At 53.7% G+C, this 24,709-nt stretch overlaps 11 protein-coding genes across 11 annotated transcripts; 6 read left to right on the top strand and 5 right to left on the bottom strand.

The window, feature by feature from the left end:
• Window positions 1-412: 412 nt before the first annotated feature.
• Z517_04125 (uncharacterized protein) lies at window positions 413-3,070 on the top strand (the record flags this gene model as incomplete). Its single annotated transcript, XM_013429456.1, has 7 exons — window positions 413-920; window positions 985-1,289; window positions 1,354-1,434; window positions 1,503-2,119; window positions 2,177-2,359; window positions 2,416-2,841; window positions 2,923-3,070. The coding sequence occupies 7 exons, from the start codon at window positions 413-415 to the stop codon at window positions 3,068-3,070; spliced, it is 2,268 nt and encodes a 755-aa protein (XP_013284910.1).
• A 573-nt stretch (window positions 3,071-3,643) lies between these two features.
• Window positions 3,644-5,788, top strand: Z517_04126 (uncharacterized protein; the record flags this gene model as incomplete). The annotated part of the gene is made up of 9 exons (XM_013429457.1): window positions 3,644-3,673; window positions 3,736-4,044; window positions 4,096-4,256; window positions 4,314-4,414; window positions 4,487-4,743; window positions 4,800-4,959; window positions 5,039-5,165; window positions 5,247-5,475; window positions 5,615-5,788. The coding sequence occupies 9 exons, from the start codon at window positions 3,644-3,646 to the stop codon at window positions 5,786-5,788; spliced, it is 1,548 nt and encodes a 515-aa protein (XP_013284911.1).
• Window positions 5,789-6,387: 599 nt separating this feature from the next.
• Window positions 6,388-7,495, bottom strand: Z517_04127 (uncharacterized protein; the record flags this gene model as incomplete). Its single annotated transcript, XM_013429458.1, has 3 exons — window positions 6,388-6,800; window positions 6,863-7,056; window positions 7,158-7,495. The coding sequence occupies 3 exons, from the start codon at window positions 7,493-7,495 to the stop codon at window positions 6,388-6,390; spliced, it is 945 nt and encodes a 314-aa protein (XP_013284912.1).
• Window positions 7,496-7,950: 455 nt separating this feature from the next.
• Window positions 7,951-9,980, bottom strand: Z517_04128 (uncharacterized protein; the record flags this gene model as incomplete). The annotated part of the gene is made up of 2 exons (XM_013429459.1): window positions 7,951-9,544; window positions 9,601-9,980. 2 exons carry the CDS (start codon window positions 9,978-9,980, stop codon window positions 7,951-7,953), a joined length of 1,974 nt encoding a protein of 657 aa, XP_013284913.1.
• A 1,107-nt stretch (window positions 9,981-11,087) lies between these two features.
• Z517_04129 (uncharacterized protein) lies at window positions 11,088-12,005 on the top strand (the record flags this gene model as incomplete). Its single annotated transcript, XM_013429460.1, has 1 exon — window positions 11,088-12,005. The coding sequence occupies one exon, from the start codon at window positions 11,088-11,090 to the stop codon at window positions 12,003-12,005; it is 918 nt and encodes a 305-aa protein (XP_013284914.1).
• Window positions 12,006-12,469: 464 nt separating this feature from the next.
• Z517_04130 (uncharacterized protein) lies at window positions 12,470-13,260 on the top strand (the record flags this gene model as incomplete). Its single annotated transcript, XM_013429461.1, has 2 exons — window positions 12,470-12,697; window positions 12,754-13,260. The coding sequence occupies 2 exons, from the start codon at window positions 12,470-12,472 to the stop codon at window positions 13,258-13,260; spliced, it is 735 nt and encodes a 244-aa protein (XP_013284915.1).
• Window positions 13,261-13,557: 297 nt separating this feature from the next.
• On the bottom strand, window positions 13,558-14,379 carry Z517_04131 (uncharacterized protein; the record flags this gene model as incomplete). The annotated part of the gene is made up of 2 exons (XM_013429462.1): window positions 13,558-13,625; window positions 13,674-14,379. The coding sequence occupies 2 exons, from the start codon at window positions 14,377-14,379 to the stop codon at window positions 13,558-13,560; spliced, it is 774 nt and encodes a 257-aa protein (XP_013284916.1).
• A 556-nt stretch (window positions 14,380-14,935) lies between these two features.
• Window positions 14,936-16,529, top strand: Z517_04132 (uncharacterized protein; the record flags this gene model as incomplete). The annotated part of the gene is made up of 4 exons (XM_013429463.1): window positions 14,936-15,076; window positions 15,129-15,192; window positions 15,240-16,322; window positions 16,384-16,529. 4 exons carry the CDS (start codon window positions 14,936-14,938, stop codon window positions 16,527-16,529), a joined length of 1,434 nt encoding a protein of 477 aa, XP_013284917.1.
• Window positions 16,530-17,775: 1,246 nt separating this feature from the next.
• Window positions 17,776-19,630, top strand: Z517_04133 (uncharacterized protein; the record flags this gene model as incomplete). Its single annotated transcript, XM_013429464.1, has 2 exons — window positions 17,776-18,316; window positions 18,381-19,630. The coding sequence occupies 2 exons, from the start codon at window positions 17,776-17,778 to the stop codon at window positions 19,628-19,630; spliced, it is 1,791 nt and encodes a 596-aa protein (XP_013284918.1).
• Window positions 19,631-20,002: 372 nt separating this feature from the next.
• On the bottom strand, window positions 20,003-22,130 carry Z517_04134 (uncharacterized protein; the record flags this gene model as incomplete). The annotated part of the gene is made up of 6 exons (XM_013429465.1): window positions 20,003-20,397; window positions 20,506-20,663; window positions 20,729-20,945; window positions 21,012-21,128; window positions 21,193-21,840; window positions 21,908-22,130. 6 exons carry the CDS (start codon window positions 22,128-22,130, stop codon window positions 20,003-20,005), a joined length of 1,758 nt encoding a protein of 585 aa, XP_013284919.1.
• A 684-nt stretch (window positions 22,131-22,814) lies between these two features.
• Window positions 22,815-24,574, bottom strand: Z517_04135 (uncharacterized protein; the record flags this gene model as incomplete). The annotated part of the gene is made up of 3 exons (XM_013429466.1): window positions 22,815-23,676; window positions 23,727-24,180; window positions 24,235-24,574. 3 exons carry the CDS (start codon window positions 24,572-24,574, stop codon window positions 22,815-22,817), a joined length of 1,656 nt encoding a protein of 551 aa, XP_013284920.1.
• Between the last annotated feature and the right edge of the window lie 135 nt (window positions 24,575-24,709).

Consider the following 24,709-nt stretch of genomic DNA (forward strand, 5'->3'; position numbering starts at 1 on the left):
TTGTGAAGAACGCAACAAAGGATACTAGTCATTGGCCGCCGCGGGTGTCACCTGCCGGGCTTTTACAAGTTACAAGTAGGTTAATAGCAAACATGCCGACTCTCTTTTTCTCGGCGAGGGTTCTGGCCAGCGGCGCTCCGGGTGCGGGGTTCGCGATCCGAGGGCCGGCCAAGGCTGTGTGCTCCAAGGGGGGAGACTTTAAACAGGCTTGACAGGCCCCTCTGGGCAGCCGACGCGCGCTTTAGTAGCCGTCGGGTTGGGAATTTTACCGTCACTCAACAGCAGCGACTGTGTGCCAAAACATGACACCCACGTCTCCCGGCAGCAGAGCACCGGACCAACGTACACGGAAACGGGCTTCAGTAGCCTGCGAGCAGTGTCATGCTCGCAAGGTCAGATGTAACGTCATTCAATGTGGTCCTCCGTGCTGGAATTGCCGACAGGATGGATGCGATTGCACAGTGGCATCCCGAAAGAAACCAAGGTGGGTGTCTCGCATTGCACCTTTGTTGTGGTTGAGAAGTCTGCACCCATTATCGGCGCACTGATATGGACGTGTGAAAAAAGACAATATAAAACGAGAAGACGAGCACGCGGTAGTGTCGTTGAGCCTGGCGGCAGCGAGCCTTCTGTCGGACTGGTAACGCGTCCCTCTGATGATGCTCAGCCCGCGCCGTCCGAAGCGACCTCAGGCGAATCCAGCGAGAGACATGTCCGGGTCGACTCATCTCTTGGTTTGCCCGCAGGCGGTACCTCGGACTTTGTCAGATCTCGACCTGCCACGAATGGCTGTGACGTTGTCGAGTTTCAAGACGACACCTTGAACTCGTCCGATATCGATGAAGGTGACAACCCCGGAGGCTATAGCGATGCTATGAATGGCAGCCCGGACAAAGATTCCACCGCGCCGTTCTACGCAGGTATGTGCACCACCGCAAGGTATCCAGTGATACGGGCTTGGGACTCATCGCCTTCGTCGCACAGGGGAAACTAATGTCTTGACCTTTGTTATGGACGTTTGCCAAACCGAGCGGCCGTCTCACTACTTGGTTCCTCGAATTGCCGTGCAGACCGTGTGTCAAGAAGACCTTACATTGTTGCGAACAAAGGGAGCCTTCACGCTGCCTGATCAGAGCGTGTGCGACGAGCTTATTCGACACTATTTTCGATATGTCCACCCTTTCTTGCCAATCTTGGACGCCAATCGCTTCCTGGTCCGCTACCAGGAGCATGGATTACAGCAGCTCAATCTGTTGCTTCTGTGGAGCGTGTTTTTTGCGGCTTCAAATGTGTGCTATCCCGAGGAGAGATTTGGCATTTTGACGCAGTGACACCAGCTGACCGTCGTTGCAGTTTGTCAGTCCAGAGCTAGCTCGTAAGGCAGGCTTTCGCTCACGCAAGGCCATGAAGCGGGACATGTACCAGAAGGCCAAGGTCCGAACACTCTACCACGTTTGCATTTTGAATCCCGGCAAGCCGAACACTAATATTGCATTCTCTAGGCATTATACGACGTCGACTATGAGAAAGATAAAATCGTGTTGATCCAGTCTGTGATCCTCCTGGCATATTGGTATGTCGATACCGAAGATCGCACAGGCTCCTGGTACTGGATCGGAGTCGCCATCGGGCTTTGCCACTCTGTAGGGCTGCACAGAAATCCGGAACGACTTCCTCCCTCGGCCTCCAAGTCGAAATACCCGTATCAGAGCCTCTGGAAGCTGATCTGGTGGTCGTGCTACCTCCGGGAGACTTGGATATCCTTTGGCTTAGGTCGACCCATGAGGATCAATTCGAAAGACACAGACCTTCCAATGCCAACCCCCGAGGACATTCTCCTCGTCAGTGGAGTTGACCGAAACAACAGATTTCGAGAGTATATACCGGCTTCCATGCACGTCCTCGGGCGATGCTGGATCGAGTATCTCCACTTAAGCATCGTCTTATCACGCATTCTCAAAAGCCACTACAGGCCCGGGATGCTCTCGGCGACTACGAGTGAGATTGAAACGAGCCAGCAAAGCTTGCTAGAGTACTTTGAGACGAGAACAGATACGACTGGCATGGACAAGGACACCGATGTACAGCTATTCTCCCTGCAGCTCGATTTGTTCGAAAGGTACTTTGGTGAAAGTTAGTTAGAAGACAAACGACAAAGGTCTGACAATTGCTCTAGGAACGTCTTGATTGCGTTGTATCGGCCTTATATCTTGTCGCCGCCGTCTGATTTGTCACCCAGCGAGCACAAGGCTTGGAGATCGACCATCATGCCGAGGGTATTGGAAGCAGCATCCAGTGTCAATCTTAGTCTCATCAAATTGAGTCAATTGGGCTACCTGAGTGTTTGCCAATCAGCTTTGTAAAGGCTCTCCCACCGTGCATCTCACCCTGCCGCTAACCTTTGCTCATCGTCAGGATCCAAGCAATCTCTCCAACCATGCAGATGCATCTCTACGAGGCTTCCCAGGCGAACCCTTTGTCCCGACAGGTGGGACTTCAGCAGCTGGACACGTGCATGACCGTCTTACAAGAGCTGCGCAGGACTTATTGGGCAGCCGATTTCTCCATACGACTCTTTTCTGAAGCAAGATCGAGGATGAGGAATCGAACTAAAAGACTAGGCAACGAGGAAAACCCTACAAAAGTACCGAACGGTTCACTGGGTTCGGCAAATGGCCTCCTGGACGCCAGATCGTCGAGCGGCCCCTATCAGGAATACCAGATATCCCCATCCTCAGATCAGCCATCGGTCGATTTCGGCTTTCCTGACCCCGACCAGGATCTATTTTCGAACTTGGAACTGGACTTTTTCAAGTTTACAACGTGCGAACCGACTCATCAGTATGTGCTCCAAGACTTGACTCAACCCGTCGTTGGTCAGTATAGCCTAGTGATCTTTTGCTGACTTTCATTTGCTTCAAGGTTCGACACGGACTGGGATCCCGAGGCGAACTCTTTGTTGGCTTCACAAGATTTTCTTGACTTTGTGGGAAAGAACAACAAGGCGTACACACCGACAGAGACCGACATGTCTTTCGAGAATGCCGAGGAGGATGGCTTAGCTAGATAGCGTGGCACTTTCAGTCTAGTGATCGAGTGCACATTCTCGCGGATGATACCACCGCGGAACGAGTAGTCTGGTCTGAACTGCTTGTGCTGCTCTAGATCGATTCTCGTCTTTAATTGAACCCAACCGAGGTTGACTTACGAGACGAAGACGCCTGTTTGGACTAGTACGTTTATTAGACTGTTGTCACCGCCTTGACTCGCCTTTAGTCATGACCAAGACGCTGGCTTCGTTTCATGGTATTGTTACCGAGGATGTTTTGGGAGTTACTCGCAGGCCGTTACAGCACGATACACAAAGAGACAGAGCCTCGATTGGCTGACCCACGTTACTGGGACCGTGGAAACATGCGGGGGTTAGTGAATACTGGGATCTGGGGTCCCCAACTGTCAATCAGGAAGAGCGAATCCTCGGTTAGGAAACCATCCTTGTTCCTTTGAGAGCTGGACGACTTATATAGTTGTCTGTGCTGCTACTCTGAGCACGTCCTCCCCTTTGCTGGCTTCATTGCGAATTTCCTCGGACGACTGCGATACAACCTCCTTCCAAGCACTGTGAAATCCCAGCAAGTTCAACATGGAGACCTATTCGAACTACAACCTATGGGTACGTCTCTCGCATCGTGACCAATTACCCCCTTCCCCCCTCCGCTCACGGTCAGATGACAGGTTGTGCTCTTCGCGGCCTTTGGATCTCTGTTCACCGGCTACAGTCTGGCCGTGATTGGAAACACGATAGGCCAGCCGACGTTTTACAGCAAAATGAACCTGGTTTCAGTCCCCACGGAACCCGGATACTCGCACACGGCAACCATCATCGGTGCTGCGAACGGCCTCTTCTTTGGCTTTGGCTTCATCGGTTGTCTGGTGTCTGCCTGGTCTCTCGATGCGATGGGTCGTAGAAGGACATTCCTGCTGGCCTGCCTTATTGGCCTTGTGGGGGGATCGATTCAGTGTGGTGCCGTCAATCAGGCCATGGTATGTACCCGACGTACGTTGAACGTGCCACACTTTGCTAACGGGCAGCAGTACCTAGTCGGCAGAGCGCTTACGGGGGTACCAACTGGAATGCTCATCGTCGCGATGCCCACATATTTCTCAGAGGTTGCTCCACCTCACTCTCGAGGTTTGATGACAGGTGCACACGGAAGTTTTATCAACGTTGGATACTTCTCGGCCGCGTGGATAGGGTATGTGATGAAGCTGACGTCAAGAAAGATCAACACTGACCGTTTGCTCTTCGTCAGATTCGCTTGCTACTACAAGGCCGACTCTACCTTTGCATGGCGATTCCCAAACGCCGTTCTCCTTCTCTGGGCCCTTATTCTCATAGTCGGCTCTCTGTTCAGTATGCAAGAGAAAGCAATTCCACTCTATGTGTGAGATGTCGCTTTGCTGACCACTGGTGCCCTTACTTTAGTCCCCGAGAGCCCTCGATGGCTTGTTCAACGTGGACAAAACGACGCAGCCCTGAAGATCCTTTGTCGCTTGCACCACGACGTTAATGACCCTGAGGATTCCTTTGCACATCGAGAGCTCAACTTGATAGTGCGTCAGCTGCAAGCGGACCGCCGCGCTTACGAAGTTGGAGGGCGATGGCAGCTCTTCACAGACAAGTCGTATCGGAGGAGATTATACCTGGCCTTGACGGTCGCAGCGGGCGGTCAGAACGCCGGTGTAGGTAACATCGAGTACTGATGGGCGATTTAGGAGCGCTGACAATGAATGGGCAGATCCTGGTCATCAACAATTACAACGTTTTGATCTACCAGTCCCTGGGCCTGAAGGGTTCTATGCCTCTTCTCTTGGCTGCAGCTTGGAACACAGTCGGACTCATCGCCAATGTCCTCGGTGCTTTTATATCGGATAGAATCGGGCGCCGCTGGGCCATGGGTAAGATTTTACAAACCCGAACCCCGTTGACTTTCCCCTTTTCTTGTTGAGGCATACTTACTAACACTTGTCTTGCCAGTCTACGGATTCGGAGGCACGGTGGCATGCTTCACCGTTGCTACCGGGCTGATTGGAAGCTACAGCAACACTGGATCCAAAGATATGGCCATTGCCGTCACCGTCTTTCTGTTCCTCTATGTGCTCGGGTAAGCGTCTCAATCTTTTCCCGCCAAATAATCTGCGCGCGTCTTTGGTGCTGAGCTGGTATTTTCTTTGGCCCCCTTTAGGTACGGCACGTTCATCGATCCCAATACCTTCACCGTCGTCTCGGAGATCTTCCCCACCCACATTCGCGGTCAGGCCGTGGGCATCAGCCTCTGCGGTCTCTTCCTCTGCGACACGCTCTGGCTTGAACTCCTGCCCACCGCCCAGGCCGCCATCGGCTGGAAGTACTACCTGGTCTTCATGTGTCTTGGGATCGTCCACACGGTGGTGCAATACTTTTTCCTTCCCGAGGTAAGAAGCCACCACCCTGCGAATTCGAGTCTGGTGCTTTCTTTTCTTTTTTTCTTTTTTTCTTTTTTTGGTTCGGCTCCAAGAAAAATGCCACAGGCAGTTAATCAACTGACGCGCTCTCTCTTTCCTCATCATGTAGACGGCAGGTCTTGCGCTCGAAGAAATCGATCAGCTGTTTGGGAAAGAACCAGTCGCTCACCTGGACGACGACGTCACTGCCACTCCTGTCACGAACCTCGAAACCCCGCCGGCAGAAAAGGATGGCAAGATGGAAGATCATCATGTCGAGACAGTCACAGAGTCTAAGATGTAAAAAGCGTCCGTAAACGGATGAGGGAGACGTCAATCGGCGGGCCTTTGGCGAGGTCAGGAGTCTCTGCCGATTGTACCCGTACAGCTATCGATGAGGTATCATTGATAGGGTATCTAATCTATCCACCTGTTAGCTTTTTGGCAACTTTCCACGAGTGAAACACATTTGGGAGGCTGTGTATCTGATTTCCCCCTCCAAAAGACAAAACCTTGCCCCCCTTGGCTATTTAATAGTGCCGCGGAAGAGAGTACTCTATTTGATCAGAACCTGTGCCCAACGTCAAAAGTACCCTCGGCGAGATGTAGAGGCAAAAAGATAAAATGTGCTGTTGAAACTCGACGACCTACAACTTCCCCAGGGACAAACCCGCTTTAGGAAGGTGGGTCGAGGTGGGGCAAAGCCTTGTGCAAGGCGGGGGGAAATAGAGATCGAAGGGTAAACAGAGAGATCATAGTAATGGAGCTAAGATCACATTGACAAGCTGCCCATTCAATTGAACTGTGAACTAGTGCTAATGCCTTCCAGCCTGGTATCATACCGTGGATCCGAGAAATGCTCTCTCTCCGTTCCTCACTACTATATCGAGAGAGTCTAGGACCTCAAGACAAGTCCAGCGGCTGCACCGGAGGAACGGGTCCCACGTAAGACTCCCCAAGAGCTCCCTTGGTCTTGCCGCTATCCGCCACGACGACGTGCCCGTTGACGGCAGAAGAAAGGTCCGAGCCCAGGAAGACGGCGATATCTGCGATTTCGTCGGGCTGCGCGACGCGGTTGTAGTAGTACTGCTGCTGGTCCAGGACGCCCCGCACGTCAATGTACTTCTGGAACACCTCCTTGGCTTCCGACTCGCTCATGACGAGATTGAACTCCTTCTCCTGCTGCGCGAAGGGGGCGTTGACTATCAAGCTCGTCTGGACGGCGCCGGGCGCAACGCCGTTGACGCGGATGTTGCTCGCCGACAGGTTCACGGCGCCTTGCGTGACCAGACCAATCGCTGCCGTCTTTGCGGTTGCTGCTCCGTGTGTCAGATGTGTCTCGGGGCGATGTAGGAAAATACCTCGCGGGCCAGCTCACAGTATCCAAGGTCCGAGAACAGGCCTGAAACGCCCGCCACCGATGCAGTCACCACGATCGTCCCGGCGGACTGCGGCTTCGCCGGGGACGTCACGGCCATTGCTTGACTTCCGTACTTGATGGCGTAAAACACCGACGTCGCCATGACGTTCATTGCGCGCTCGTAATGACGCGTGGTCAAGTCGTTGATGTTCCTACAATCGCCCACAGATTGATTAGTTGGCCGGCGCCATTTTCGCAGCGCATGGATTGAAAGCATTTTTTCCAAGCAAAAAAACACTGGGGAGAAACAGACTTGACGTCGGCAAAGCCTGCATTGGCAAAGTAGAAATCGAAACGGCCGTGTTTCTTGACGATGGACTTCAGCAGCGCCACCGTCTGCTCTTCCGACGCCACGTCGTGCTTCCGTCCTTCGACCGTGCAGGCCGGATTGATCTCCTTGACGGATTTCTCCAGGCTGGAAATGTTCCCCAGATTCAGATCCGTCGCGTAGATGACTTCGGCCCCGGCTTCTGCCAGGCGGAGCACGATCGATCGGCCTATGCCATAGGGTGATCCAGCTCCCGTGACGAGGCCGACGCGCCCTTTGAAAAGTGTCGGGGCTATGGCTTTGGAGCCGCCTTGGGTGGACATGTCGGGACGCTCACAGTGAATACCGCAGGTTTATTGGGAGCGGGGAGTGTGTCAGAGATGGCTCGTCAATGGAGTTGGAGGCCACGAGGCGTTTTGTACTGTGGCGTGATGGTAGAACAGTGTGTCGATGTATATTTATTTATGTATTTATGTAGGGATACTCTGTGACTCCTCTGTTCGGTGTAACAGTCTTTTTCCATCCGTCTAAGAATATCCGGCAGACCAATACCCGGGCACCCAGGCCCGGACAAGGAATCATGAGCTGGGTCCGATCATATCTGGACAAGTCTGACTCGGTCCGTGCCTTTGGTAGCTACACACATTTTTGTATTGCAGATAGAGATACTTTCTGGCTACGCAAGAAATTAGGCCCAGGGCTTTTTGGCCTAAATTTGGGGCATGGAGCTGCTATCTGAACCGTATGTCACCCGTAAATTGACGTGTTTCTGCTCCCCTTATGCACTCGCAACCTGCACTGTTGTGCTGGTCGGAGGGTGACTCTGAAGGTTCCCATTCGTCGAGTTGCTCGATGTGCCGTTTTCGTCGCTTTCATTCTCGTATGTGATCAACATTCCCTCCATGCGGTCCGCTTCCCTCCACTCGCGGAGCATCTGGTTGAATTTGGGCGCACCGCCGCCGTAGGGCTGGTTCCTCAAAGTCACCTCGTTCACCACCCCTTCGTCATTCAGGTAGCCGGGAGTGCATTCCTTGAGGAAGTCTCCTCGGGACTTGCCCAGCTCTACCGTCTCCGCCACCCAAGCAGCTTCGGCCTCGACAGACGGCTCAATGCTCTTGATGTGTCGCTTCTTGAACTGCTCCATGAGGTAAATGAGATGTGGCATCATGAAGACCACGTTGTGGGTGAAATTCGGAATGGAGCCGGACTGAAGCGGCGTCAAGGTCATCAAGTTCGGGAAGCCGTGGATAGACCACCCGTGGTAGGTCGATGCGCCGTCTTTCCATTTCTCACTCAATGTCTGGCCGCCGCGGCCGACAATCTCAACACCAAAGCGACCGCAGAAATCGCCGGCAAATTCGAATCCCGTAGCATAGATTATGCAGTCGAGTTCGATCTCTTCTCCATTGGCGACGATGCCGTGCTCTGTCACCCGGTCAATGCCCTTGCCGTCCGTGTGGACCAAGTGGACATTCGGGTTGTTGAACGCTTGCAGGTACTCGTCGTGGAAGCACGGACGCTTGCAAAACTGGTTGTACCAGGGCTTGAGACCTTCTGCGGTCTTGGGGTCCTTGACCAGGCTGTCGACGCGGTGGCGGATCGACTCCATCTTCTTGAAATCGGCAAGTTGCATTTTGACCGCAAGGGCCTGTGGATCATCGGCATCACTTCCAGTCCCGTAGAACCCTGCCAGTGATCGGAGAATGTCGGTCCAACCGTCAGCAACCAGGTCTTCATCGGCGTGGCCGCCGCACACGAGTGTCGCAAAGTTCTCCATGCGATATTTCTGCCAGCCCGCGGTGAGAGACTTGGCCCACTCGGGGTCTGTTGGCCTGTTGCCTCGAACATCGACCGAGGAAGGCGTCCTTTGAAAAACATACAAGTCCTTGGCCCACTCGGCAACGCGTGGGACGATTTGAATTGCCGTTGCTCCAGTGCCAACGATCCCGACGCGTTTATCTCTCAGCTTGGTCAGCTCTGGGTTCTCGGGGGTACCACCGCTATACGAATAGTCCCATCTGCAGCTGTGGAAGCTCTTTCCTTTGAAGAGCTCGATCCCTGGCACGCCGGGAAACTTGGGGGTGTGAAGTGGCCCGGGCGCCTGGACGACCCAGCGAGCTTCGATCTCATCGTCACGACTGGTTTCGATCTTCCACGTGGCCGTGGTGTCGTTCCAAACCAGTCGTTTGACAATGGTTTGGAATAGCGTGTGATCTTCCAGGCTATACCTGTCGGCGATTGCTCGTGCGTGGCGCTGAAGCTCGGGGCCCCGAGCATATTTCTCCGTGGGCATGACACCCATCTCTTCGATCAGTGGCATGTAGATGTAAGACTCGATATCGCACTGAGCTCCGGGATATCGATTCCAGTACCTTTTACAGTGAGTTATTGGGGGCTGTGGATCTGGGAGAGGGACAGTGCAACATACCAAGTACCTCCATAGTCGCCCCCTTTCTCAATAATACAAAAGTTCGTGATCCCTTGGCCCATGAGACACGCTCCAACCTGAACTCCAGTGAACCCGCCACCAATGACGACGACATCGTAGAGATGCTTGACGGGTTCCCGAGTAAATCCCGGCTTGACATAGGGGTCGTCGACAAACTTTAGCAAGCTGGCATGCTCTCTGACCAGCTGGTACTGCTCCAGTCCGCCATTCTTGCTTCGCTTCTCCTTCTCAGCGATGTACTTTGCCTTCAGGGCATCAGGATCAAAGTCTAGCGCGATGTTGCTCTTCTGTGCCTGTTCCTTGATCTCTGCGGTTGGTGCCGACAGCGTCTCGTTATTGACCACTCCGACCTCGATCATCGTGATGGATGTGTAATGTGACCTGTGCAGTATACAAAAGAGGAGGAGGAGGAGGAGGTATATCAACGAGAGCTTCTGTAACGTGGTACAAAACGACAAAACGACTCTCCTTGATAGAACCCCACACACTGCTTAGATATTCAATACAGGTGGAAAGTTGTCCGCTAAGATACATTTGCATCCGGCCCATGTCTGACTCGGGGCTAAATGAACTGCATTTTCCGCGTCTCTAAGCCCTCTCCCCCATTCTCGGTTTCAATCCGGGGCCGGGTAAGGATTCTGATGTGCCCAGAGAAGAGACTCGCGGAGTCACGGCGGGGCCCATCGCATTAGCCGACAGCTTATCCAGTTGGCCCAGCTGGATTGGGTGTCAAAGTAGCTGATACCACATGTTGTTCCAATGTTCCAAGAACACTCTCACTCACAAAGAAAACCGAGTCAGAAGTGATCGAAATACAAAGGAAATGCTTCCCGAGCTACTGGCTTCGCGGCAAATGTCCCCGCGTTGGCGCTGCCAAGGGGACTTTATGTACAAGACGCTCAGAAAATTAGTAGCCCCAGGTTGTAATTAGGATGGCTCAGGTGGTGGACAATATGGGAGACAGTCTGCCTAGTTTCGGGCTCTAGTAGTCATTCTCCTTGACTGCACTGGAACTGGCCGTCAAGGCACTGTCTTGAATGGCAATCGTCTTGTACGCCGTCAACTTCCACCGAGCGAACTATCCCCTGTAGAACCAATAATCTTCGATATATTAACTTGGGAGTGCACCTGGACTCATTTCTTAGTATATGCTCGTGATATAAACCGAGACTGAAAGGTCCGTAGAGGGAAAGACCTGTAGTGACAATAGGGCAATCCCCTACTGTACTCGGTGTACTGCGCTATGCCACCACTGTTCGGACCCAGGACCTTCAGAATTTACCCGAGGTCAGAAACACCTCTTTGGTTCCCGTTCCTACGCCCAGTCAAAGCTGTACCGTACCAAGCTTGCGATCCTGTCGGCTGTATAGGAGCCGACATCCTGCACAATATATCAAGGTACTCGTAAGAGAGCCTCTCACCAATGAAACGATGCCTACAGCTACCCCAAGCACCCCCTCGTCAGAATGCCTGCCTCCAAGGAATCACAGATCCTGGTTACCCTATACAATGGGATCAAGGAGCGGATGATGGCCAGTCCGCCGATGAGCATTCAAGACCAGCGAGCACTCTTGGAATCCCTTCACGAACCTGCCTCTGAGCCGACGGATGTCACGTACGAGGAAGTCCGCTGTCCCGGTACGCAGCGTCCGGCCATCTGGTGCAAGCCACTCGACGCGAATCCTTCCCAAGTGATACTCTACCTCCATGGCGGCGCTGGCTTCGCAGGATCTCCATCAAGTCATCGTAAACTTGCCGGGCATTTGGCAAAGGCGGCGAAAAGCCTCGCCCTCGTTATTGATTACCGTCTTGTACCGGAGAATCCGTTCCCAGCCGCCCTCGACGATGCTGTGGCGGCGTACCAATGGCTCCTGAGCAAGGGTTTTGATGCGAAGAACCTCGCCGTCGCGGGGGATTCAGCAGGCGGGAACTTCGCAACGGCTTCGGTCCTCAAATTGAAGCAGCTCGGGATCCCACTGCCAGCGGCCGTGGTAGCTTTCTCTCCTTGGGTCGACATGGAAACCAAGGGCGAGTCGCAGATATCCAACGCAGACAAGGACGCACTGTCGCCTCCTGGCGTAGCGAATATCACCGTGTCTTTGTACCTGGGGGACAAAGTGTCGCCTAAGGAGCCTCTGGCCAACCCCCTGTATGCAGATTTCACCGGCATGCCGCCTTTCCATATCTCCGTTGGCGGTTGGGAGCTGCTCATGAGCGATGGAGTCAGACTCGCTCATAAGATCAGGGAGGCGAATGTCGAGGCGCATCTCGAGGTGGCGCCAGAAATGCAACATGTATACCATTTCATGGCGGGCCGGGCACCAGAGGCGGACCGCACCATCTCGGAGGTGGGGGAGTTTCTCCGTTCGAAATTTGGAATATAGGGCCTCTATATCTCACTGCAGTCAGTTTATGAGCCCAGTGGATTGTGGTCGAGATTTCGGATGCAGACATGCAATAAAGTTACACCATTTCATCGGAGACTGGCATATGTCGGGTTACCCTAGCGGATTTTCATGCTTGTGGCTTTGCTGGATATCACCACCGGGCAGTATTACTAGTCTGATGAAGCATAGCCTCACCAAGGACATGAGTCGTGTCCGCATCAATAGATGGCAGTTGTGCAAGCAGCCTGACCTGACGAGGAGAAAGAAATCCCTTACAGGGAGGTATACCGAGTACTGGCGTCGTTCGGTCGTCTTCGGACCGAGTACTTCCCAGGCTGCCAGGCTGCGAGGCGTGCTACAAGTGACGGTCATTACGTTTTCTTGGCAGCCCTGCGAGTCACATCTTCCAAATCGACACGCCCGACAAGTGGCTGACCAACCAAGCCTCAATAGCAAGACTCATGTCCGATATCCCTTTACGAATCGCTGCCGCCGATGCTGCCGCCGAAGGTCGAGCTGATGAACTCGCTCGCCTCCTCAATCACCGCCCGCCCACCCATGATGAATTGAAGGGACTAGCCTTCCTCGCGTCCGAGTCCAAGTCTCTACCAATTCCCCAAGTCCTTCTCAATAACAGCTGGGACATTAATTCGCCTGAGAGCTACTGTGATCCGCCATTTCTAGGGGGAGTATGTATAGATAAAAGACGCGGTCCTATGCTGAACGATTCACGCGCGCCATTCAGGCGGGTGCCGACGAAGATGTCGTTCGATGGTTTCTTGTCCACGGCGCCGATCCTAATGCGTTCGCCACAAAATATAGAGTGACGCCGCTCTCCCGTGCTGTCCAATACGCGCCCCTCAAGATCGTCCAGCTTCTCCTGGATTTTGGTGGCTCTGCGACAACAGGCGAATTGGTCTGGTTCGCTTGTCAAAGACCCGCGGAAGACCCCGACGCGTTAACAATCCTCAAGCTATTGTACAATAGAGGGGCACCTGTCGATAATGTCCTTTTTGCTGATTTTAATGACCTTCGCGATGTTTCCATATCTACTGGAACACCTCTGTGGGTGTCCATTGGAAAGGGTGACGTTGCCAGAGTACAGTTTCTCCTAGATCGCGGTGCGAGTCTACTTGCCAAAGAGCCAGGCCTGGATCTATCGCCGCTGGAGAAAGCAAGGCATTGTGTAAACCAAGAAATTGCCAAAATTGTATCGCAGGCAGCCACATCACGTTCGGATGTCCCGTGTTGAAAAGTGGAATATCAATTCAAGTTTCGGAAATGGGAAAAGACAGGTACTCAAATCTGAAATACCAGGGTGGGTTCTGATGTCAAGGACATATCAGAAGCTTGCGAGTTCAGTAAAAGAGCAAATGTCGTGGCCGAGCGATAGCTGTGCATCAAAGCGCAGGCGCAATCAGGCGGCGGAAATTGGTGAGTGCCAACTGATGCCATTCATTGCAACATAACGTCGACCCTTTGCCTCTGCTACTACCCCTATTAGCTGCTATACACACTTCCATTGTCCACTCAAAATTGAAACAATCAGTCAAGCGAGCCATTGAGCCATGTTCGGCGACCCCGAGCCACAAGTCCAACCGCCGTCGACCGCAAGTGCTGTTGTAGCGTTAGTACAGAACTACCCACTGAATGCGACGTGTCTACCTTGCCCGGTCACGTATGACGCATCGTCAGATGCGAGAAAGAGCACTACCCTCGCCGCTTCGATCGGTTTGGCTCCGCGCTTCATGGGGATGCTGTCTACCAGAAACTTTTCGGCCTCTGGCATCTGGCGAAAGCCCGAGGTCATCGGCGTGATCATGTAGCCGGGACAGACGACGTTGACGCGGATGCCCTCGTGGGCATGATCCAAAGCCATGCATCTTGCCAGGTTAGCTATACCTGCCTTTGCCGTGGCATATGCTGGGACTCCGAAGTCGCCACCTAGCCCCGTAGTGCTTGAGGTGATGACGATGGCTCCTTTGCCTTGTTTCTGCATGATAGGGATGACGAGGCGTCCGAGATAGAACCCAGAGATCAGGTCGATGTTGATGACATCTTTGAACAAGTCGATATCGTGGCGTGGCACTGTTGCAAGCGGCGCGAACCGACCGGCATTGTGGAAGAGGACATCGATACGACCATATTTGTCAACGCACGCTGCGACGGCCTTTTCGCATTGTGACAGGTCTCCCACGTCACAGGGATAGAAGGAAGAGTTTGGCCCAACGCGACTGCAAATGCTTCTCTCTTCCAGGTCTGTAACGAAGACTTGAGCACCTTCGGCGGCGAACAGCTTACACGCTTCTTCTCCCAACCCGGAAGTACCGCCTGTGACGAATACGACTCGATTCTCAAAGCGGGGAGACATTCTCAGGATGAATTGAGTAATGATAAAAGCTTCACAGGTGAGGTTGACTCTACTTTTCGCTTCAGACAAATCAATCTGCGGAGAATACTTAGTCTATAAAGCCCTCCGGAACCTGCTATCCGAAGCACCCGCCTCGACGAGACTGGTTGTGTTTATCTGTCCTTGTAAGAGTACTCGAAGGAGATTCCCATGCCCATAGGACCAGCTTCACTCGGTCATTTTGTTCAAAGACATTGCAATCCAGGACTGTCTGACTCTTACTATCAGCGTTTGTCTTCACATTCTCTCCGATTGGATCTGCCTGATTTGCCTAGCCAATGGGGCCGACGGCAATGGATTTTCCGCTTTTAATATGCCGTCGATGATGATAGGAGACAGGTATGCTCCACTGGACAGCCTAAAGGGCAGGGGTACCGTACCAACGGAGGACTACTGGTGGAGACTCAGTTCGGTCCGTTCGCATTGGCCATCTGAACCAAGGCAAGGAGGACATGTACGACAGCTCAATCCGCCTTCATGGAATACTGTTGTTGAGTTACAATTTTACAGCGACACGATGCTCACCAAGGCGCAGGTGGAAGAACATCGCACAAAAGAGTCTTGCTGGGTCATCATCTCAGGAAATGTGTACGATCTGACCGACTTCCTGGATCATCACCCCGGCGGCTCAGCCATCATCCTTCGATACGCAGGCCAGGTGTGCATAAGAAGACTGTAGACTCTTGGAACTCCTTCTCACACTTTACCAGGATGCCACGTCGGCGTATGAGCCCTTACACCCTCCTGGGACTCTCGAAAGATATTTGAGCAAGGGTGAGAAGGTGGACATCCATTGCTTGATGGCGCACTAACTCCCACAGAGAACTGTAAAGGTCCAGTGCTTGTCGACCAAGGCAGTGTCAAAGTGGTAAAGAGGAAATACAAAGAAGGGGACCCAATCCCGTTGATGCTATGCATGAATCTCGACGACTTTGAAAAGGCAGCTCGTATAGCGATCCCGGAGCGAGCCTTTGTCTATTTCCACTCGGCGGCGGAAGATAAAGTGACGTTCTACAGGAATCGACAGGACTGGTCAAGAATTTCCCTTCGTCCACGGACGCTTACCGATGTGGCCAAGGTAGACCCAAGTCGGCGTATCATGGGGTTCCAGAGTTCCCTGCCGTTTTTCATCGCACCAGCTGCAATGGCGCGTCTAGCTCATCCTGACGGAGAGCTCTGCCTTGTCCGCGCCGCAATCAAATACGGAATCCCATACTGCGTGAGCACCTATTCGTCTGTTCCACACGAAGAGCTCGCAAGCCATGTACAGCCAGACAAACCTACAGTGCTGTTCTTCCAGCTTTATGTCGCAAAGGAGAGATCACGGACCGAGGCGCTGATTCGGAACGCGAAGAAACTTGGGTTCAAAGGACTGCTCATTACGGTCGACACTGCCGTAGGAGGGAAAAGAGAAGAGGATGAGCTGTTCCAAGCACAAATAGCATACGAGGCCGGCGACGACGACGTTCCTCGTCCATTCTACGCAAGTCCGGGAGAAGAGGTACCCATCCTACGCGGCGCTCACTCGTCGACGCTCAACTGGCGCGATCTCGAATGGATCCGTCAAGAGTGGGGAGATGCCGGCCCGATTTACCTCAAGGGCATCCAATGTGCCGAAGACGCAGAAGCGGCGCTGCGTGCGAACGTGCACGGTATCTATCTCAGCAACCACGGAGGACGGCAACTCGACTCTGGATCTAGCGCCCTCCGGACGTTGATGGAGATCAGGACATTCTGCCCGCACGTCCTGGAAAGGCTGGAGGTTTATCTTGACGGTGGCGTTCGTCGGGGGAGCGATGTAATCAAGGCTTTGTGTCTGGGTGCCACGGCCGTCGGACTGGGTAGACCATTCATGTATGCTCTTGGGGCATATGGTACGGATGGTGTCGTGAAAGCCATCCAAAGTAAGTCTACAATCCCAAGCATACCTGGTCGAATTGTCCGCTAACAGTTTATCCTACCTAGTCTTGAGTGACGAGATAGAGAGTACGATGAGGTTGATGGGCGTCACTGCCTTGGACCAGCTCACTCCGGACCATGTCAATGCAAGACAACTCGAGAATGAATTGCCTCGCCGATTACTCGGCTTTGAGGCCAGGAGCAGATTATGAGGCACGTAGGAGTGGGAGAATAGATACAAAATGGCCTTGCTCTGTTGTTGGATATGACCCTGTTTGCCGTATGAAGAAGTTGCCTTGAGCAAGTCTCGTAGTAGTGCTCTATCTTGCCAAGTGGTAGAGTACTTATCACTTTCCCACATCCTCCTAGCGGCTACACCAGCCTTGTTGCCATCGAAGCTGCGGGGATTGTGGCTGGCCTGAAATAACTGGGCACGGCTGATGAGCCGAAGAGGAAGAGGGGGTGGCGGAGTCCGGGGTCCGGGGTCCCCTTCTGCCATGGCCAACATGGCCAAATCCCCCCGGGCTCTTTTCTGACCTACCATTTCGTCCTTCTGAACGGACCCGGTTCAAGATTGGAAATTCCAGTAGTCAGCTACTTGACGGTGTCGAATATTCCGACGTGAATGAATGGCTTGAGTATAGGAGGAGAAACTCGGCCAGTATGTCACCCTCTGCAGGAGACACGGCAAGGGGACTCCATGTCCCGAGGTCCAGAGCTTCCGTCGCCTGTACCGCGTGTCGGAGACGAAAAGTCAAGGTGAATTCCGTCGGTGATCTCGTGTGTGGGCGTGTGGCTGACTGACGGCATATGGATACAGTGCAATGTCCAGCTCATGCAAGATGGACAGCCCTGTCGCCTGTGCAGAAACTCTGGAATAGAATGTATTGTGAGCTACGACGACAACCGCAAGATGTGGGTGGCAGCTGTTTTTTTTTTTTTTTTTCAAAGGCCTCGGGAGCTCGTCTGATTCTGTGACAGCAACGCGTCCAAGAAACATGTGCGCCAGCTCGAAGAGCGACTTGAGTCCCTCGAGTCCCAGATCAGAAGTTTTCAGCCGCCCGAGGAGAGAAGTAGACCGTCACATAAGAATCCGGGGGTTTCGCCTGGTCAAAGCGAGACCACAGATCCCCGACAGCTGCATGGAGCACTTTCTACGCAGGTCGATCGCAATGTGCTGGGTGCGATGGAGATTGACAGCTTGGACAGTCATGACCTGGTCGACGGTTTGTCTATTTCATGTCATGTCGATGTATGCTGAATCGTCTAACCAACACACAGCTGTGCCTGATACGATGGTGGTCCACCCTTGTGATCCTTCTCAAACAGCAGAGACACACAAAATCTCCAGCAGTTACAGAGTGCCCGAGTCTTCGTCTGCCCGAGATAGAGAAGGTGAGCTGATATCAATTCATCTCTCGCAGGCCAGTGCCCCTTTTGACAAGTGCAGACCCCAGTATGTGCGATCTGGGCCTCAACTACTGGCATCATGACGTATTTGAAAGGCCCTCGACATTGATCGGGCAATTCCCTATTCCTCCTGGCCCTGGGGATGAACAGCTCTCGACCACCATCAATACCCTCGACGGCCGATTCCCGGGTCACTGGCTACACACCGCGCCCATGGAGCCCTACACGAACCAAGGGAGCCCCGTCAATGACACTGGCGAGTTCCGCGCAAAGTACCTGGAAAAGTGGTGGAAGTTCCAGGACATGTCGATCTACCTGGTCGATCCCAAGCTCTTCATGGCCGGGTACGAGAGAGGAGTTCGGTCCCAACACTTTTCTCAGTTCGCCCTTGACGCCCTCATAGCTTGTGCGCTACGCCTTGACAAAGACGAGTCGGTCCGGAGACTGGGTCGCTCGTATGCCGAGCGGGCCAAAAAGCAGCTTATCAAGGAGTTGGAAAGTCCCATCATGTCCACCATCCACGGCTTCTGTCTGCTTAGTGACTACGAGTGTACCAACGGGAGCGAGAATTTGGGGTGGATCTACGTTGGTACGTTTCGCTGTGTCGTCGGTCTTGATCGCACTTGACTACCTAGTGATACTGACGAACCCAGGTATCGCATGCCGTCTCATAGTGGACTTGGGTCTGCATCAAGACTGCACGGAACTGGTCGACTCCGGCATCATCTCCAAAGACGACGCCATTGCTCGACAACGCATGACGTACGGCACTTTTGTGTACGAACAAGTCTGGAGCGTTTTTCTGGGCCGCCCCTCGTCCCTGAAGGCCTCGAACATTCTCATCGCGTGGATGTCGTGCGGTTACTCCGAGTACCAAGAGCATTTACTGAACGCGTGGGTCGACCTGTCCAGTCTGGTGAGGAAGATGGTCAACGCGTGTAATCGGATCAAACTGGACCACGAGAAGGCGCTGAGAAAGTGCAAACAGCTCGACGAGGCCATCACGAGATGGGAGACGTCTTTGCCTCCGGACCTGCGATGGACCGAAAAGGACCCGACCTGCTGGCCACCCTCTCTGTGTGTGCTGTACATGCAATTCTGCAACGTCCAGATCCTCCTCCACCGGACCGTCAGCTCTTGCCAACACTTGTACGCGTCTTCTTCTGGAGTGGCAGGCCGGAATTCTGGGGAGTGGCCGTACAGCCGAGAGCAGTCGCAGCGGATCATGCACGAGAACGCCGTGAATATTGCACAGACGCTGGAAATCCGCCGTCTCGCCTTTGAAGACTGGGGGTTCGCGACGCTCATGCTGGACATCATCTTCACCACGGCGAGCACGCTGATCACGAGCATGGCGTCCAACGACAACCACGCCAGCGGGCTGAGAGACCACAAGTGGTTGATTTGCATCCTCGAAGTCTGCGAGTGCTTGCAGGTGCACTACCCGGTCGTCAAGCGCATGATCACCGTGCTCAACTCGCTGTTGGAGAGCACGGGTCTCGACAAATTCATCTGGCGAGGTCCGGCGGCCAAGAACGGCGGCGGCGGCGGCAGTGGCCAGAATGAAACCGCCACGCCGACAGCAAAGGACCAGAGAACACTGAGCCATTCGAGCGGGAGAGCCGCGCCGTTTGACCCAACCCGCTGGTGCGAGCCGGTGATATCATCCTCGCCGGACCACACCCTTGTGGCCGGCTCGGATGTCTCAGTGGCACCAGCACCAGCGGGCCAGCAGCCGTCTTCCACAGCTGACGTCCAACACGGACCAGGGATGAGCGACACCGTAGCTTGTAACCCGTGGTTCCAGACTGACCACGGCGGAGAGCCCTGCACGTTTGGATTCCTCGAAGTCGTCTCACCCCTGAACTGGGGGATGACCACTACCGAAGCCGTCCTTCTTTAGTCGCCGGTAGCAGGATACGACACGACATGACGTGCGATCCAAAAATAGCGCGAGGCCCTTACTGTTGCCCTTTCACAATCATGCATGCATGGACATTGGGATCTTCATTTCCTCAGAGACGACAGACCCCAAAGGGGACATCGGGGGGAGGCTCACTCTACCGAGCAATGACCCCTAGCCATACGGGGTGGCTACTTGAACCCCCTAGCTTCAGCGAGTATACACTGACAGTCTACCCACACCGTCCACTTTTGTTTGGACTGCTGTTGGAGAATCCAGCAAAGCATCCCACAGCCCACAAGATGCCAGGGAATCTTGATAGATTAGCGATGCTTCGTTCACTTTTGTTCTATTTGATTTTGCCTTTTCATTTCATTCCTCCTTGTCGGGCGCTCCCTGCACAACCACCGTTTCCTCCCGGTTAGGACGCTGCAGGTGGACGACGACTCCACGCTCCATGACCTCAGGCTTGATGTCCCTGTACAGCAGGGACGCGACGATGGCGCAGCCCCCAAAGGCGATGCTGGTCAGAAAGACCTTCCGGAACCCGGCCGAGTAGCAGGCCTGGTACGCCGTCGTCGCGGTGCGGAGGAGCTCGGGCGTGACGCCGGGAACACTGGCGATGGCCGTCTCGGACCCGCTGGTAAAGGCGGCGACGAACCGCTCGACCATGTTGGTGGGGAGGCCGGCTCGCACGACGGCGGGGACGAACACCGATGTCATCTTTGCGGAGACCGTGTTGGTCAAGATGGACACGTAGATGGTAGCTGTGTGGAGCGCCAGAGTGAGTGTGTGTCTGGGTATACATACATATATACAGTTTGTTGCCAGATCACCTCTGTGTGTGACCTGGTTTGGACATTGCTTTTACTTACTGGCGATTGTCCCACTCGCGGTTCGCAGCGTGTTCAAGACTCCGATCGACGAGCCGAGGAGCATCTGGTCACTCAGCACGATTGTCGAGGTGCTTTCGGTGAGGAGCTCGAGGTAGCCGACGAAGAAGCCTCCGAGGACGCCAAAGGCCGTCGCGAGACTTTTTCTTCCAAATCAGTATCGGCAATGACAATGAGGAGTAGGGAAACAAAATGCAAGACATACTCTTGATTACTGGCGTTCGCGGCTGCAAGTCCTGCCGTGAAGGCCGTCAAGGCACATGCGGAGAAGATATACTGTATCTTGAGATGGCCGATCTTTTCGCACACCAGACCTCCCGCGAACAGGCCGAAGCAGGTCCCCGCCGTGGGGGCGCAGGTGAGGACGCCGACGCGGAAGATGTCTGTTGTGTAGAATATCTGGATGAGAGTTGGGTAGATTACTGGTATGGGGTCAGTTGGTGTCTGACGACGACAGATCAGAAATAGAATGAAAAGTCAGATCTCACCGGCACTCGAGTAGTACACCATCCCTCCCACGACCGACAGCAGGACGATGACGTCGAATTGGATATTCTTGAAGCTTGACAAGGGAATGAACGGCTCGTCAATGCCAGAGTAAATCTCTATAGGTCCATTAGCGCTGCGGTCGGACTGGTCGCTCGCTGTAGCACCGCGGTTTGTACACACCGAAGAGGATGAATGCAATCAACATGACAGCTCCGACGACGATGGTGGCGATGACATGAGCCGAATTCCACGCGTACTGGTTCCCTCCCCAGGAGATACCCAGCAAAAACAACAACATTCCCCCCGAGAAGAGCAACATGCCGATAAAATCCACCTTGAGCAGTTGCTGCCACCGCGACCGGTTGCGGTGCAGGGTCTCGAACCGCGGCGGGAAGTAGCATGTAAACCACAGGATGGTGGAGCACCCGTTCAGGATGATGGCAAAGTAGTAGTTCCACCGCCACGTCGCCGACGTGTGCAGGATAAAGGCCCGTGCCACGAGAGGGCCAAACGCACTGGCTGGCACCGTGAGGATGTTGATCAGTCCGATCATCAGGGCGCGGTGCTTGTATGGCACGATCTCGGCGATCACGTAGACGTACGACGACTGCGTGCCTGAGCCTAGGCCGATCAGTGCCGTCGCCCCGATCAATTGATTGACGGTCTTGGAGGTGCTGGCTACGATGCTCCCAATCAAGGCCAACATGGAGCCCGCCACGAAAAAGTATCGTCGTCCAAAGATGTCGGACAGGCGACCGACAATGGTGGAGGATATCGCCGCCGTCAACGTGAAACAAGTCGACACCCAAGTAATATCAGCACTTGGCCCTACCAAAACCGGTCAGATGCTTGCTTCTGTAGCAGGTACCACCGCGAAAAGTTCACAAAATCTCACCGATATCAGCATTGATGATAGACAGCGTATTCGACGGCATGGCAAAACCGGTATAATACCCTGTGACTCCAAGGGACATGGCAAGGTAGGAGCCGATGAATAGAGGATTCTGCCAGAATGGCTTGGAACTGACGGTCTGCTGTCCATCGTTGACAGTCTCACGCAGCTCTATCGCTGGTTCAACTGATTTTTCCGGGGTGGACGACATTGGATCTTCAACCATGTTGTTATGGAAATGGGCGGACTGGCACTTTCGGTGGTAAGAGGTAGCAGAGGAGTCTGGTGGCGTGACGGGGGCGCAGCTCCCTGATTTCTATACCGCATCCCACAGGCCTGGAAGCACTGGTGTTTGAAAAATCTCAGCGGTTGTCTTGACCCCGTCCGGGGCCCCGCAACACCGAATACATCCCTACACTCTCAGTCTCTTCAGACTAGGAGGGCAGACAGCTCGACGGCCAAACCATGTCCGCGGTCAAGGGTTTCGCCGCGGTCGGGGGTGAATTGACTGCCGCACACCGCATTTAACCAAGAGCTAAACAGCGTCGAGGTGCTGAAGGATGCGGATGTGGGGCCCGATACCGGATACGGTAATCACTCATAAAGGCAGCGAATAATATCATTTTCCGTCACCACTAGCGTCTTTATAGCAAGTTTTAGTCTGTATAGTATTGCGTACGAGGTAAAGAGCTTGGGTGGAGGGCACTGCTCGTCTCATCGTAAAGTGGTAGCGCGATAGTCGTGATCATATCAGCCCTGTACAGTTGGTATGCACACAGCGTCGATCACACCTCAATTCAAGATGAAACTCTCCTGCACTGTATTGGCCTGAAGACAAGCTGAGTGCTGTACTCGCCTGGTTTACTTGTTATGATTCATCCTATGTATCTACGTGTCCCCCACACATGAACTAGTCTTTGATATCCTGAGCCATCGAAATGTCCCACTCATTCCAATCAATCTTCTTTAGCCTCCACCACAGCTTCCAGATGTTCCGATGGTGAACAATCGTGTTATGTCCGTCGGCGTTGTTGTGGTAGCTGTTGCACGCGCTGTTCTGCGACACCAAGTGACCAAGATTGTTCTGTATCTCATCGTTGTAGCTCTGCTCAAACTCGGCATTGGGCATGACGGCAAACTTTGTGCCGTGGTGGCTCCGCTGGAAAATCTCCTTGACTATGCGCGAAGTATAGTCCGAAGCAACCTCGTTCATTTCGTGGTGGAAAGAGGAATACGTGTTGGCGTTGGGCCCGTTGCAGAAGAAGAAGTTTGGGAAGTTGGCGGTGGCCACACCGTAGATGGCGGACGGATGTGCTTTCCACTGCTCTTGTAAATTGACGCCCCCTCTCCCGATGATCGTCTCGTGCTGGAGATACTGTGCGAGGTTGAATCCAGTCGCGAAGACAATGACGTCGAAACTACGCTCGTGTTTGACCCCGGTGGCTTTATCGGTCGAAATGATCCCGTCGGGGACGAACTGGTCCAGGCTCTCGCGAACCACGGTGCAGTGAGGCCTGGTCAACGCAGAGTAAAAGTCGTCGAGGAACAGTGGCCGCTTGCAAAAGAACTCGTAGTCGGGACGGAGAAGTTCCCGGAGGGCTTTGTCCTGGACTTGTTCCTCCAAGAATGCGTGGGCTTTCTTGGTGAGTGTCTTGTTGAGGTAGGAGCCCCGCGTCACTACAGACTGGCCCAGAAGCCATTGCTGGACAAAGGCGGCGTTGCGGACTGTCGAAGCAAAGAATGGTAAGTTCCTCATGCTCCACATCCATGCTCTGAATGTGCGATCAGTACCTGGCCCAACGAGCTGAAGTGGTGTGCTTACTCTGACCGCTGAAAATCCTTCCTTGGAAGCACCATTGGCGGCGTCCGCATGTAGACCGTCAACTCGCTAACTTGGTCAATGATCTCCGGAATCACCTGTCCAGCACTGGGACCGCAGCCGATTACAGCGACTCGCTTGCCTTTGAGGTCAACTTGATCGTTCCAGCGGGACGTATGCCAGTAAGATCCCTTGAACGACTCCAGACCCGGTGTGCGACCAAACTTGGGTCTATCAAAGGCTCCCACGGCATGGATCAGGACATCAGTCGTCCACTTCTCAATTGTACGGTGCTTTTGGTTCTCAGCTTCAATGTGCCAGACGAAGCGAGTCTCGTCCCAGACACAGCTTTTGACAAATGTCTGGAACTGGACACACCGGTTCAGCCCGAGATCGTGCGCCATCTTCACGTAGAAGCTGGCGATCTGATCCCGGGTTGCGTAGTAATGCGTGTACTCTGAGACTTGTAATCAATCGACTGACCACAAGCAGTACTCAGTGCCTTTCTCACCTGTATTGATCATCAATTTGTTGGTATACTGCAACGCTGGAACATCGCAAGCACATCCCGGATACTTGTTCTTCTCCCACACCCCGCCGAAGTTGGCTTGCACATCGAAGATGACCAAATCCTCGAGGCTGATCGCCTTGTGTTTGAGAAGGAGCGCCGCCTTGGTGATGCCAGAGACTCCGGCACCCACCAAAATGACCTTCTTGTGGCCTCGGTTTTCCACATGCTTTTCTGCCTCTATCGACCTCTCGTCAACACCATTGAGCCGAGCATAGGCCTCTGTGTCGACGGTGCCCTCGATTTTGTCTCTTATGGATTCAGGATTAGGCGCGGCCGACATTGTGTTGGATGTGTGCGCGAAACTTCTGGATACTATGACAGGAAACCAATTGAGCCTTAGTATGTCCGCCCGGGTATAGAACTATGTGCTGGGTACTTGAATGGCGGGCATTTCCCTTTCAAGCTTGCGGTGGGA

Source organism: Fonsecaea pedrosoi, assembly GCF_000835455.1.
Source record: "Fonsecaea pedrosoi CBS 271.37 unplaced genomic scaffold supercont1.3, whole genome shotgun sequence".
In the NCBI taxonomy this organism is placed as follows: Eukaryota; Fungi; Ascomycota; class Eurotiomycetes; order Chaetothyriales; family Herpotrichiellaceae; genus Fonsecaea; species Fonsecaea pedrosoi.